Genomic DNA, 12,585 nt, shown 5'->3' with positions numbered 1-12,585 from the left:
TATCTCTTTCTTTTGAAATTTTTTCATGTTCTTTTGTTGAATAAGAATAAACTTTTCGACAAAAATTGAGAAATTCTTTTTTTTTTTCTATGTAAAACTGAATTATAATTTATAGGACTTCATTAAAAGTTAAGAGTATTAACTAATGCAAAGACTGAAGTTAATTATTTGAAATATAATAAATGCTCACTTAATATGCCTTACTTAATCTTTTAAATGAATACATGTGATTGAAATATCTTTAAAGTATTTTAAATACAGACATTAAAATATTTTTTATTAACATGTCTATGACATATTTACCTGTTGATCAAAGATTATATTTACTCTTAGCTTAGATGAGAATTATGTTGAAATGAAACATTTTTTAACAGGCTAAGAATCTTTTACCTCGACCCCGTCCGGGTGAAGCCTATCAAGCACGTATTGCTCCTAGCCACCTGAATGTGTTCCTTAATTTAGCAAACTTAATATCCAGAAATGGCACTAGGCTTCAAGAAGCTGATGCTGTAAGTAAAACACATTCTGAAACTCACTGTGTAGAGTTCCACAGTATTCTTAGCACTGTTAACAGTGTCAAATAATTTGTGTTATTGTAAATGCTAAATAGAATAACACAAACTAAGAAGAAAGTTTAAAATAAACCTTTTATTTTCTTATCAGCCTGACAGTTATATAGTCAATTAAAAATAATAGAAAATCAAATCTCTATGGATTGCAGGAAATTTAGTGCAAACTCTCAAGTCAAATTAAATTGTTAAGGTACAAGTCTGAGATCTGGAATTATTGTGACTTCAGAAATTCTGGATTTTTAGAATTTCCAAATTTTAGATCAATTTAAATCTAGTAAGATGATATGTAGAAATTATAGAGTTAAAATTATTAAATAGTTATTCATGAAGTAAATGAAGCATTTATGATTTTGAGAAACTCAGCATTTACAAAAACAGTGCTATTTATTCTGTGTATTTTATTAAATATTTCTTTCAATGAAAGTTGTGCTAATGTGTCTTTAATGTTATAGGTATGTATAATGTCTTGTTCTTTTACAAAGTATTCAAGTTCTGCAATTGCTAGTTTGAAAACTTCCATGAAACTGTCTATTGAAATCTTTTCATTCTCAAAAACCTCTTTGTAATTTTCTTAATGATCAGTAGTGATATTTTCTGGGTTTAAAACCATGCTATGGATTTCGTCATCTGTTAGTTGATTGCTAGTTGAGGCATTGTCATTGCAATGAAAAATTTCTGTTGTATGATCTTCACCTATTATCACTTGGCATCCTACTGCATCTCTAGAATTAGAAGCTTTTTTCAACATAATCAAAAATGAAGACTTTAATTCTGATATTACATCAAAATTAAATGTTTACAAAAAAAGGGGGGGGATCAGATTAGAAACTTAAGAAGGAGCACACTTTGCTAGTTTAACTGAACTCAAATGCCTTCATAATCTTTCTTCCTTTTCCCAGTGCTATGCCAACAAAAGAAAACCAATATGAACAACATTTCAGTCCAAACAAATATGTCTAGGAGCTTCACATATTGTTTAGATCAGTCAGAATAATGCTAACCCATTTTACAATCATCCAAAAGCTAAAAGTGTGATTATGGCTAATGTCAATCAATGTACTGTCATTGGTTATGAAGTGACTTTTTAACTAGCTGATGTTTGAAAGTGATGTACAGGGATTTTAGCTGGGAGAAAAATCGCCTAAATAGCACATTTGCTTCTTAAAAAAATATATTTTTTATTACTAGACTCTATAGAATATTTTTTGCTGGGGTCGTTATTGGACATTCAGATTTTAGAAGTAAGTTCCTTTTTTTTTGGTAGTTGGAAAATTGTTGATATTTATACTGTTAACCTTCTAAAACCGGGCCAAAATTCTCATAATATAGCCTTCAGACCGGCGCGATCTGAAACAGTTTTGCCCCCTCTTTGATATTTTCCTAATGAGAAAAGTCGTTAGTCCCCCTCCATGGATGAAGTAAAATTTACATGTTTGTCGGACGCTTACGTCCCATAGTAGAGGGGTTGCTAGATTTGCAATTTTTTCGATGATTATTTTGCTTTCATTTAAATGAAGTTCTAAATAAATAGTGCATAAATAAATATGCAGTACTGGATGCATATCCAGTGCACAATTTATTTAGAACAAAATGTATGCAATGTTTATATTTCACTCACTATTTCTAATCAATCTCGTAAATAATTTGTGAATTTTTTAACTTTGTTTTCACTCTTCATTTATATTCGTGTATTTTCGTATTAAAAATTAGAAACCGAGAACAACAAATTTAACAAAATATAGTAAATACGGACTAGATTTGTAAGTCTTCAGGCTGGAATGCGATTTTTAATAACATATTTTCTTTAACAAAATAATGGTAATGACTAATTTAATGAAATAATAATAATAATATTTATTACCATTAGATGATTAAAATGAGATTCAATACAATTAGATTTTGAGATGAACTTACAGCAATAATAAAGCTTTACATAACAATAACAGAGATTTAAATCTGCTTTTTTTGATAATTTTGTTATTATAATATAAAAATGAAAGTGTGAGATACATTGGTTGCGTTTAATCATTTAACTTTAACAAATATTACGTTGGACTTTCAGGCAAAGAAGGTATATCTTTAACGAGAATTTTTCTTTGTAAAATTGGCTTTTGTTTATGTTAGCAGAGAAAAAAATCCGTGACCTATACATGCAATCATCAACAGTTTTAAATGTTCATGAAGAATTAATTATACATCAATTTCTTCTCATAGGTAGAAATTTCGTCTAAAACCGTCGTTATATCCAAAGGTTGAAGTCTATTTCATTTTCAACGAATATTTTATTTGCACATAATATATTTTCTAATTTATTTTAGAAAGAGTAATCTTTCACGTTTTCAAAAGAATAAGGACATACTGAGTGTTGACACAATGTAGTAAATCTGTTTTTCATATTTCTTCCAGTAATGAAGATGATTACCCTGGAATATTTTCAAAGCAAAATTAAGAAAACCGTTTACGCCAAATTTTGCATAAAGTATCTTCTTGTGTATTTTTTTATTTAAAGTGTGGAATTTTCTCTTTGAAAATATCAAAAATCATGAACGGAGCAAAATTAATTCATGAGAAATAACTTTGAAATGCAATAATTCCATCGTAATATGAAATAGTGCAGAAAAGTGCAATACAGTTTATTTATTCACAAATAATCCCCCTCATATGCGTAATTTATGTACTGTCGATTGAGAAATATAGGTTAGTAAATTAAACCGGTTATTTCAATACTTTTCCTTTATCAATATTTTTACGGGCTCTTCAGTAGAGCGGTAAAGGTGGCTGAACACTTGTAGCTCGCTTGGGTTTGAATCCCGAATAAATAGTTGGATTCACGGGTTTTGTGTAACGTAAATGCAAGCCAGCTTCTCTTAGAAAGTCCTCCGCGAAGGCATGACTCCTCCTATACAGGTAATTGTTGTGTGCTTTGATGTAATTCAGTAAGCGAACAAAATTAATCCAATCAAACCCGAAGAACGGGTTCATTACATGTGGAGTTTTCCACCAGGAGCGTAAATGCGAGCAATTTTCTCTTAAAAAGGTTTACACGAAAGCATCCATCCCCTTAAGCAGATAGTGTTCGCGTGCTTTTCCGTTCGCCAATCCTAATTTTCATACATTTAATAGCAAGTTGACATACATCTTATTACAGGCAAAATAACAAGCTTTTTTAAAGATATTTTTTTATTAACTTATCTGAATTCCCTTTATCTCTTGAGGAGTATAAGCAAATAAAACTGGCCAAAATTTTATACAATGTAACTGATGTTTTGATTGAATTTAGAAGTAATGTGAGCTTTACTGATATTTAAATACTTTTTGGCAGATCTCATCCTAAAAGAGGGTCTAAAGATAAATTGATTTTATTTAATTTACAATAAATGAAAATCATTGAAAGCAATCAGTGAATGAATGAAAATCACAAAAACTATTATGCATACAATTGTCTCTTATTTATCTCCTGATAAATCAGACAAAATTGCCTACATAATAGAAGCACTTTGAAAGAGTTAACAGTTCTTAAAGGTTTTATGCACTCCACAAAAAAATGTCAAAATAAAATTTTATTATTCATAAGTATAAAAAGGAAGTAAACGATAAAAGCGGTTTTACCTATTTTCTAGAAGGGCTTTAAATCTAAAATATTAATCTATTCTTATTTGTTATGATTAAAAAACATTAAATATGGTAAGCTTAAAGAGCATGCAAAATCGCTGACGTTTTAATCATAGCAAAAGTCAGTACTAAAAAAATTAGCATTAAAATTATGAGACAGATTGAGAAAGAGATGGCCTCTATTTGATTTTCAAGTATATTGGCGCGAGAAGAAACCTGCGGTTTTTGCCAAAATGTAGCCAAACTGATAAGAAGAGGGAAATAATGCATAGCCAGCGGCTACTCTGAGCAGCGACAATGGACCACCCAGAGGTCTACAGATAGGCGATTCTCTAAAATGGGGAGGGCATGGATATCGTCTTCAGAAAGTTAATCAACTATAGTGGTGAAGCTACGATTATTTTAAGGTTGCACTCTTTCATTGTAAATATAAGAAAAGTATACAAAGTTTTTCAAAAAAAAAAAAAAAAGAAAAGTAATGTTGGTTATGTTTTGCATAAAATGATTGTGTATTGTCAAGATTGGGATCTGAAGCAAGCTAAGGTACATATGTTTATAATGTATTTCTGGGTAGCTTTGCTTAATTTTAAAAACTGAAAATTTCTGGGTAGCATAAAGAATTTTATTACATAGATTTATTATTTATAGTGATATATATTAGATGGTGCTTTATCGTAAAAGAAGCCAAAATGTTACAATGAATACTCAAGGTAGTTCTGATTATTATTGAGCTTTGCCTCAAAACAGGCCAAGACATACTGATAGCAAAGACAGTGAATCTGTAGGAATCAGAGGTACATACAGTAACACTGCATCTTTACTAATGATGTTGAATGATCCCTGTATACCTCCATTTTTAGATAACCATATAATAAAAAATCACAAGATTTCAAATCTTGTGAGTTGTGTGGCCATTTATAACAAAAATTAAAATCATATTTCTCCATTTTAGCTAGATGTTTAAAACAAATGTGGTGTGCTATACCTTCTACGTAGTTTTCACAAAATTCAATGCTTGTAGAGATAATGTTGTTTGTAAGACATCAGCATAATACTAGCTTTTGATAATGACAAGTAAAAAATTGTGCAAACATAGAAAATCTCAAAAGACCCTTCACTTCTTATGGATACTGATGGTGTCTATTGTAATATATGCATTAAAACATGCATTCATTTTTCACTTCTGTTAATATAAAAATGTTTCTTTGTAAGCTTGAATTTATTTCATTTGAAAAGAAATTTTCTTGTTAATATTTTAGTATAAGTCATATCCAAATAGCAATTGTTTAATCTTTATTTTTCAGTTGTATCGACAAGCAATTGGGATGCGTGCAGATTATATTCAAGCATACATAAATAGAGGAGATATTCTTATAAAATTAAACAAGTATGCCAACTTTAATTAATTAATAGTTTTCCTTTATTTTATTTTCAATTGCTTGCTATATTAATCCTTATTAAATATTTTATTTAATCACTCTTTTAAATACTTCCAGTGTAAAAGCTATACGGTATTTAAATTAGTGTGTATTTTTCTTCTATTTGAAAAAAAAAAAAAAAAAAGTAACATTTAAAATTAATCCTAATTAAGCATTTGCACTATTATAGTAACAGATACATTGAACACCCTTTCATTATTTAATTTGAAATATCTTTTATACTTAATTGTTAAGTGACTCCTGTAAATTATTTCATCTTTAGGAAAGAAAAAGTGTAAATAAAATTGGGGGGTTTTTTAGTCACTACTATGGGAGTGACTCTCAGGTTACCCTATATTGAGTGGTTGCAGGTAGCGTATCTGACTGATTGGGTAAGTTTGCCAAGTTGCGTACTCCTACTTCATTTTAAACTCAAACATATATATTATTACTAGAATTATTTACACACACACATATATATATAATTCACAGATAGCATAGATAGTTATTAAAAATGAATTATTGTCCTCATAATGTTAGGAGTCTGCTAACGAAGTTCTCTTTAGTTGAGAGCTCAAGAGCATCATAAGTCTCTCTAGTTGAGAGTTCAGGAGTGTTCTGTTGATGTTACTCCAGTAGAGAAAAATCTTCAAACTGAATTAGCCATGCCTCCTTAATTTCACAGTAGCATTTTACATCCTCTGATTTGTTATATCTCGAATGATATCAGAGAAAAAATCAGACAATTGGTTCATTGCCCTTCCTGAAATTGAGACCTGAAATTGGATGACTACAGACATGGTGCAGAACGTTAAAATTTACTGACACTAGGCATGAAGTTATGTCTACGATGTGAAAAACATGTTGTGTGACACATTGTAAACGGTGAGAGGAGTGAATTGGAGGGACTGCACACATGGGTTTCTTAGCTCTGTGTGGTCTGCTGCAAAATGATTTAAATTTAAACAGTCTAAATAAGATAATTCACTGCAGTTTTTCTTATTTCTCACTTATTTTGTAATGTGAGAGAAACCAGAATATATGAAAAAGTGATAGTTAGTGTTAAGCTACACCAGTAGCTTTATTATACACCGACTATAGCTTTGGAAGTGAACCAGGGATTTCATTTACTTCAATGTAATTTTAATGGTAATCTGGTTTTTATTTTGCTTATTTATTGCCTGTAAAATAGCTTCTATGCATATGTTTTCATTTTGGCAAAATTTAACTACTATTAATTCCTTATGCTAATAGCAAATAAATCGTAGGACTATTGTGAATGTGATCTGGCTTCAATTTATGTTTGGAGCACTTCCATAATGTATTTTAATGATTTCATTGTATGGGAATTGAAATATATTTAAGTATTTGGAAAATCGTAGAGATTTTTTAAAAAGTGGCAAAGCAGAAACCATCAGTAATTAGAATGCATTGAAGTTCATAAGATAAGATTGAGCTTGAGGTTAACAGGAAAGGTCAAATAATGAGAATGTGGTTGTTGTGGGCAGCCATAAATGTGTACTGGCTGATAATTACTGCCTTGGTGTCAATTGAAACTTCTGACATTGTTTAAAAAGTCTGATAACTGAAAGCTTGCACAGTAAAATATGGAACCATTTAAAGAGTTTAGGATTTATAACGGGGGGGGGGGTAATGTTTAAATTTGTTTTGTTTGGAAATTTCTGAAAGTTTCAAAGCAATCACAATTTTTTAAGACATTTCAAAATTGTCTTTGATTTGATTTTTTGAAATACTCTAGCAGAAAAATGTATATATGCTACTGGCAAAGTTTGAAAACCGGCATTCTATAGAATGCCTAAAACTAGCTGGCAGTGTACGAGACGATTCATATTTTTTACATTTTCTAGGCATTTTATAGAATGCCAAATCAGAAACCACTGAATATACATCTCCAGTTCATTTCAATTCAGCAAAAGTATACATCTCCGATTCATTTCAAATATCACATGGCAAGGCACATGACTTTTAACGAATGCCTCAGGCACACAAAATTTGTCAGTTGCACTTTGCAGTTTGTTTGAGAGTGTCAAAATACACAATTTTACTTAAATTTGTTCAACAAAAATTAGTCCTTTACTGTGCTGCATGAAAATGGAGGAGTCATGGTCTATAGACATGAAACAATGAATCAACAATTAACTGCCCCAAATTAAAGTTAATGCCACAAAAAACAGGTTTTTCTTAACTGAACTATTTACCTGAAATTAATAAATGATGTACAAAAAGCCAAAATGACTACTAAGAAGGAGCCCAGAGTCTTAAATATCAACTCATTTATCTAATCTCATTTATCCTATTAAAGAAGGCATCAGTACTATAAGGTATTATATCACTTTCAACCACACATTTTCATAAAAACCTTACATGTCATGATAATGAACTGTAGATCCACCTTTGTGAACCTTGCCAGAAAAAACAGAAAGGTATAAAAAGGGCATTGTTGTGAAACCTGTGATTTTTCCTGAATTTAATTCTCATTAATTCTCATTTTCAGGTAGACCTTAGTGATTTTCAGTTTCAGCCAGATAGAGAATGCAAATTTATTATGGTGTACCAAGATCGTCTCATAAAATTTGTAATTCTCAATTCTCTAACGTAAAAAAAAAGTTGAAATAGCCTACAATCTAGTGGATGTATTCTCGTTGCTTGGAACACCATCTATATTACAGCCTGACAATGGTAGGGAATTTTCCAATAATGTGGTGACCAGCTTGAAAGAGTTTTGCCAGCACTGAAGATTGGCATTGGGAAGCCTTGCCATTCACAAAGCCAGGGGTAGTGTCTAAAGAGCTAATCAAGATATTGAACAAATGCTCTGTACTTGGATTCAGGGCAAAAAATATGATTGCTGGAGTGAAGACACGCTTTTTTTTTTTTTTTTTTTTAATGAAAAATAGAGCTTATTCTGGGATCAAAATAACACCATATGAAGCTCTTTTTCCTGCAAACCTAAAGTAGGGCTTACAGCATCTTTGTTTACCTAAAGATGTTTTAATAAAAGACATAAATGCAAATGAGTATCTGGAAAAAGTAATAGAAAGCATCCAAACAATGGAAAATGATGAAACTTAATCAGATTATGCAAAAAAGAAAGAAAAAAAAAAAGAAGTATGAAATTATAGTCGACAGTGGATTAAACCAACATGATGAAGAGATGCTTACCAAAGAGATTTCCATTTCTGATACCTGTTGTGTGTATTTAAAGGAAACGAATGATGTACTTGAATGGAAGAAGTTTCATTAAAATATTCGTACCTTCTGTGGCTATACTAGTAAAGATGATGAAATGGATATTTTGTGCACCCTTTATTTCAAAACTGAAAATGCTATTGAAGGTAAAATAAATTCTAAAGTCAATCTGGAAGTACAAGCCAAAAAAATGAAAATGAATTCAGAAAATAAATCCCTCTGCTGCTTTGGAAACGACTGTGCGACTTCCTATTCCCGACATTGAAAAGGGGCGAGGTGATTTGGGCAATACATTGGCAGTTGTAATGAGTGTAACAGAGGATGGTTTCTACCGACTTAAAACTTCTGAGGGAATTTTAAAACAAGTGTATGTGAGATTACAATTCACTTTATGTCCAAAGAACTTGCTTAGAATTGAAGATATTCCTGACCACGAAATTCCTCTCTGGTCAGTTGCAATTGCTCAGTCCAGTGGAAGCAGCCAAGGATTTAGCTAATGTATGTGTAAAACAAAGTGCCAAAATATGAAATGTCTTTAAATGAAAATTCAAAATGTCATTCAAGCCTACCATGTTGCAGCAAGTAGGATAATTTTAATTTCTTATTCTTTTGTATGAACATTTTGTCTCCTTTAATAAGAAAGGCATAAATTTTGTTTTGTAAAACTTTCATTTTTCTTTACGTATTTTGAATAGATTTTTTTTTAATGGCACTCTTATTATTTTTTCAGAATAACTTTTGTATTTTTGAGGGATGCCCATACTTTATATACGTAATAGCCGTATCAGGGCTTTTTTTTAAACTTTGCCTAAGTAGCTGTAGAATGCCTAGATAAAGTATCTAATAATTCTCATATTTCCTAATTTGCCTAAAAACATCTGGCATTATATACAATGCGTAGGCATTTTATAGAATGCCGTCGTTTCATACTTTGCCGGTAACCATATATATATATATACATACAACTTTTGTGCACATTAAATCATTTTATGAAATGAAATAATCTTAGTACGAGGGCAATCCCAAAAAAAAGGTCTCCTATATTTTTAGATATACAAAGAACAGTTTATTTTCTATAATTGCTACATCACTTTAAAGATTAAAGAATGCTTTATTTTTCAACATAATCGCCATTTCGGTCGATGCATTTTTGTAGATGCTTTGGCAGTTTTACAATGCCCATGTCATACCAGCTTGCCACCAAGCCCTTCAAGTAGCGTTGAACCTCATCTTTCACCTCATCATCGGAGCAGAACCATAGCGGCTAAGAAATTAATTCGCAGGAAAAATCAACCCGTTGCCATTTGTGGTCTTCTGTCAGCATACGCAGCACCCATCTTGCACACACCTTCCGATATTGCAACATTTCCGTGAAAATCCTGTGCATGGTGCTTCTGGAAACCTCAGGAACCAAAATGCAGAGAGCATCCAGAGTGATCCTCCGACCTTTATGCATGAGTTTCTCAACTTTCGCGATTGTCTTATCAGCCTCCCGCTCCTTTCTTCGTCATGAATTTCAGTACGACCGGCTGTAAACTCTATACACAACTTGCGAATGTTTTCGACATCCATGACAACTGTCCACACACTTCCGTCAATAGGCGGTGAATTTCAACCGGCTTAACGCCTTTTGTGTTCAAAAATCGAATAACTGTGTGCACTTCGCACTTGGCAGTAATGTTTATCGGGAGCTCCATTTCGAATGGCTGCCAAGCCAAGACTGAGCATCCGAGCGAAGCGCCTGCGTGCTTATGTGGTAGCGGAGAAAGCACCACTCACAACAGTGTTGCCAACAACCGTATTAAAACTTTCTCTACATCTCCAAAAAATAGGAGACCTTTTTGACCTTTTTTTGGGGATTGCCCTCGTAGTAAAAGTTAGAAATAAGTTTGTATCTGTAACAAAAATTTACCTTTTTTTTCTTTTTACTGTAGTTTTTAGAATCAAGGGGAAATATGCATTAAGTACTATTTAAACTTATCATCATGTCATGCAAGTGCTTTGGCAATTCATAGGACCTCTCTGATGTACTGTTGTATAAAACATGTTAACTGTTTTTACTAAGTAACATGAGTTCATAAAAAAGTGCCTGATTTTTCATGCACTTTTTGTTAATATGGTTTTTGAAAACAGTGCTATATATATGTGTGTGTGTGTGTGTGTATAATTACAAAACATTTTTTTAAAAAAACAAAATATAAACATGTCTAGTATTTTCACAAATTAAGCTGCTGAAAAATTATCAGTAAAGACGTAAAGTAAGAAATTTAGAACTAATTTTTCACAAAGACCAAAAATTGAAATTCATAATTAATAAATTTCAAATAATCCATTAAATTATATATATATATACACACACACCTATTGGTATAGCATGAAAAGTTTAAAACTGCATTGATTTTTATGATTTTTCAGAACTGCTGAGGCACAAGAAGTTTACGAAAAAGCACTGAAACTTGATGCCAATAATCCAGACATCTATTACAATGTAAGTATAAAAGTGGAGAAAATATTGAGTAGTAGTATAGCTTTATTTGTATCTGGAATTTTTTTTTTTCTTCAGTCCAAGGCAATGTACTACAAACTCAAAGCAAAATTATTTGGTCCACTCCAATAAGTCGGTGATATCTCTTGTATGCCGTTGTGTACTATCCGCTCAGGCGGCAATGCCAAGCTGAAGAAGCTGAAGTAAAAGACATATTCAAGAATGATAATTTTGTTAACTTCACCACTGGTTGAATGGCTGAATCCTGATAGTTGGCCTTCTTTAGATTTCGATGCCAGGTGAACAGGTTGGCTGCATGGTTGATTTTCGTTTAATGCTTCCCTGTTTAACATAAATATGAGCCAATTCAACTTAGAAAGTCCTCCACAAAGGCATCCCTTCTCTTAAGCAGATAACCCTTGTGGCTTTGCCGTATTCAAATAACAATGACTACAATAAAAATTATTTTTCTAAATTTGAAAAGCTGTCTGTGCATTTTTTGGCACAGAATTCTGCTTTGTGTACTTTTGAATCCTGTGCTTTATGTGTTTGGGATTTATAGTTAAGATCGTGTAACTAACATGGTAAGTCAGTTTGCTTTTTCTTTCTGCCCTTTGTAAAGCAAAAGGTTTATAATGCTTTAGAAAGGAGTGTTATGAAAAATATTTTCATTACAATTCATAAAATGTGGCTTTATTTCCATAAATTATGGATCTTAGACATGTACTTGAATTTGCAAAATTTTAAAACATAAGGTAGTAAGTTTTATGAAAATAGTTTCAAACTCATGGTTAAGAGGTTTTCTACAACAAAGATAAAATTTTATAGTCCTTGCTGAAAAAAATGATTTAGTAATTTGTTAAATCATTTTATTAATTTATTCATTCATTTCCATATTGCAGATAGCTTTTCCTTTACAATTTTCCTTTCTGCAGTTAAATCATATAAAAAGTGTTCACCCATGGTTCTAGATAAGTTTAATCATGAATGTGATCATATCACTAGTGATGATTACATGTGAGGGCTGTTATCACTTTGCTGGATGAATTCATACTATTCAAAACCTGGAGAATGTGTTAAAGATAAATATTACAACATATTGATTTATTATTGATGTTAAAAAATTGTAAATTAATGCTAAAGTAATAAAAAATAATATAGCAAATATAACAAAAATTAATAATATGGCAAATACAGCAGAAGTAAAAATAATATAGCAAGTGTAACTAGAATAATATAGCAAGACAAAATATTTCTTAATTTTATTATGTAATTTTATGAGACGAAA

The 12,585-nt window shown here is 31.3% G+C and overlaps 1 protein-coding gene across 2 annotated transcripts in view; it reads left to right on the top strand.

The window, feature by feature from the left end:
• LOC118185279 (protein O-mannosyl-transferase Tmtc3-like) overlaps positions 1 to 12,585 on the top strand; it is a 114,090-nt gene that overhangs the window by 73,892 nt on the left and 27,613 nt on the right. For both annotated transcript variants that reach the window (XM_035355124.2, XM_035355122.2), the window contains exons 13-15: positions 375 to 509; positions 5,489 to 5,571; positions 11,228 to 11,300. In XM_035355124.2, coding sequence (XP_035211015.1) covers positions 375 to 509; positions 5,489 to 5,571; positions 11,228 to 11,300 — 291 coding nt within the window. The remainder of the gene's footprint in view (positions 1 to 374; positions 510 to 5,488; positions 5,572 to 11,227; positions 11,301 to 12,585) is intronic.

The sequence above is a fragment of the Stegodyphus dumicola genome, chromosome 10, assembly GCF_044657685.1.
Source record: "Stegodyphus dumicola isolate Sdum_Otavi_A_Nest chromosome 10, ASM4465768v1".
NCBI classification, from domain to species: domain Eukaryota; kingdom Metazoa; phylum Arthropoda; class Arachnida; order Araneae; family Eresidae; genus Stegodyphus; species Stegodyphus dumicola.
The sequence above is the reverse complement of the archived record's forward strand: the minus strand, read 5'-3'. Positions and strand labels throughout refer to the sequence as shown.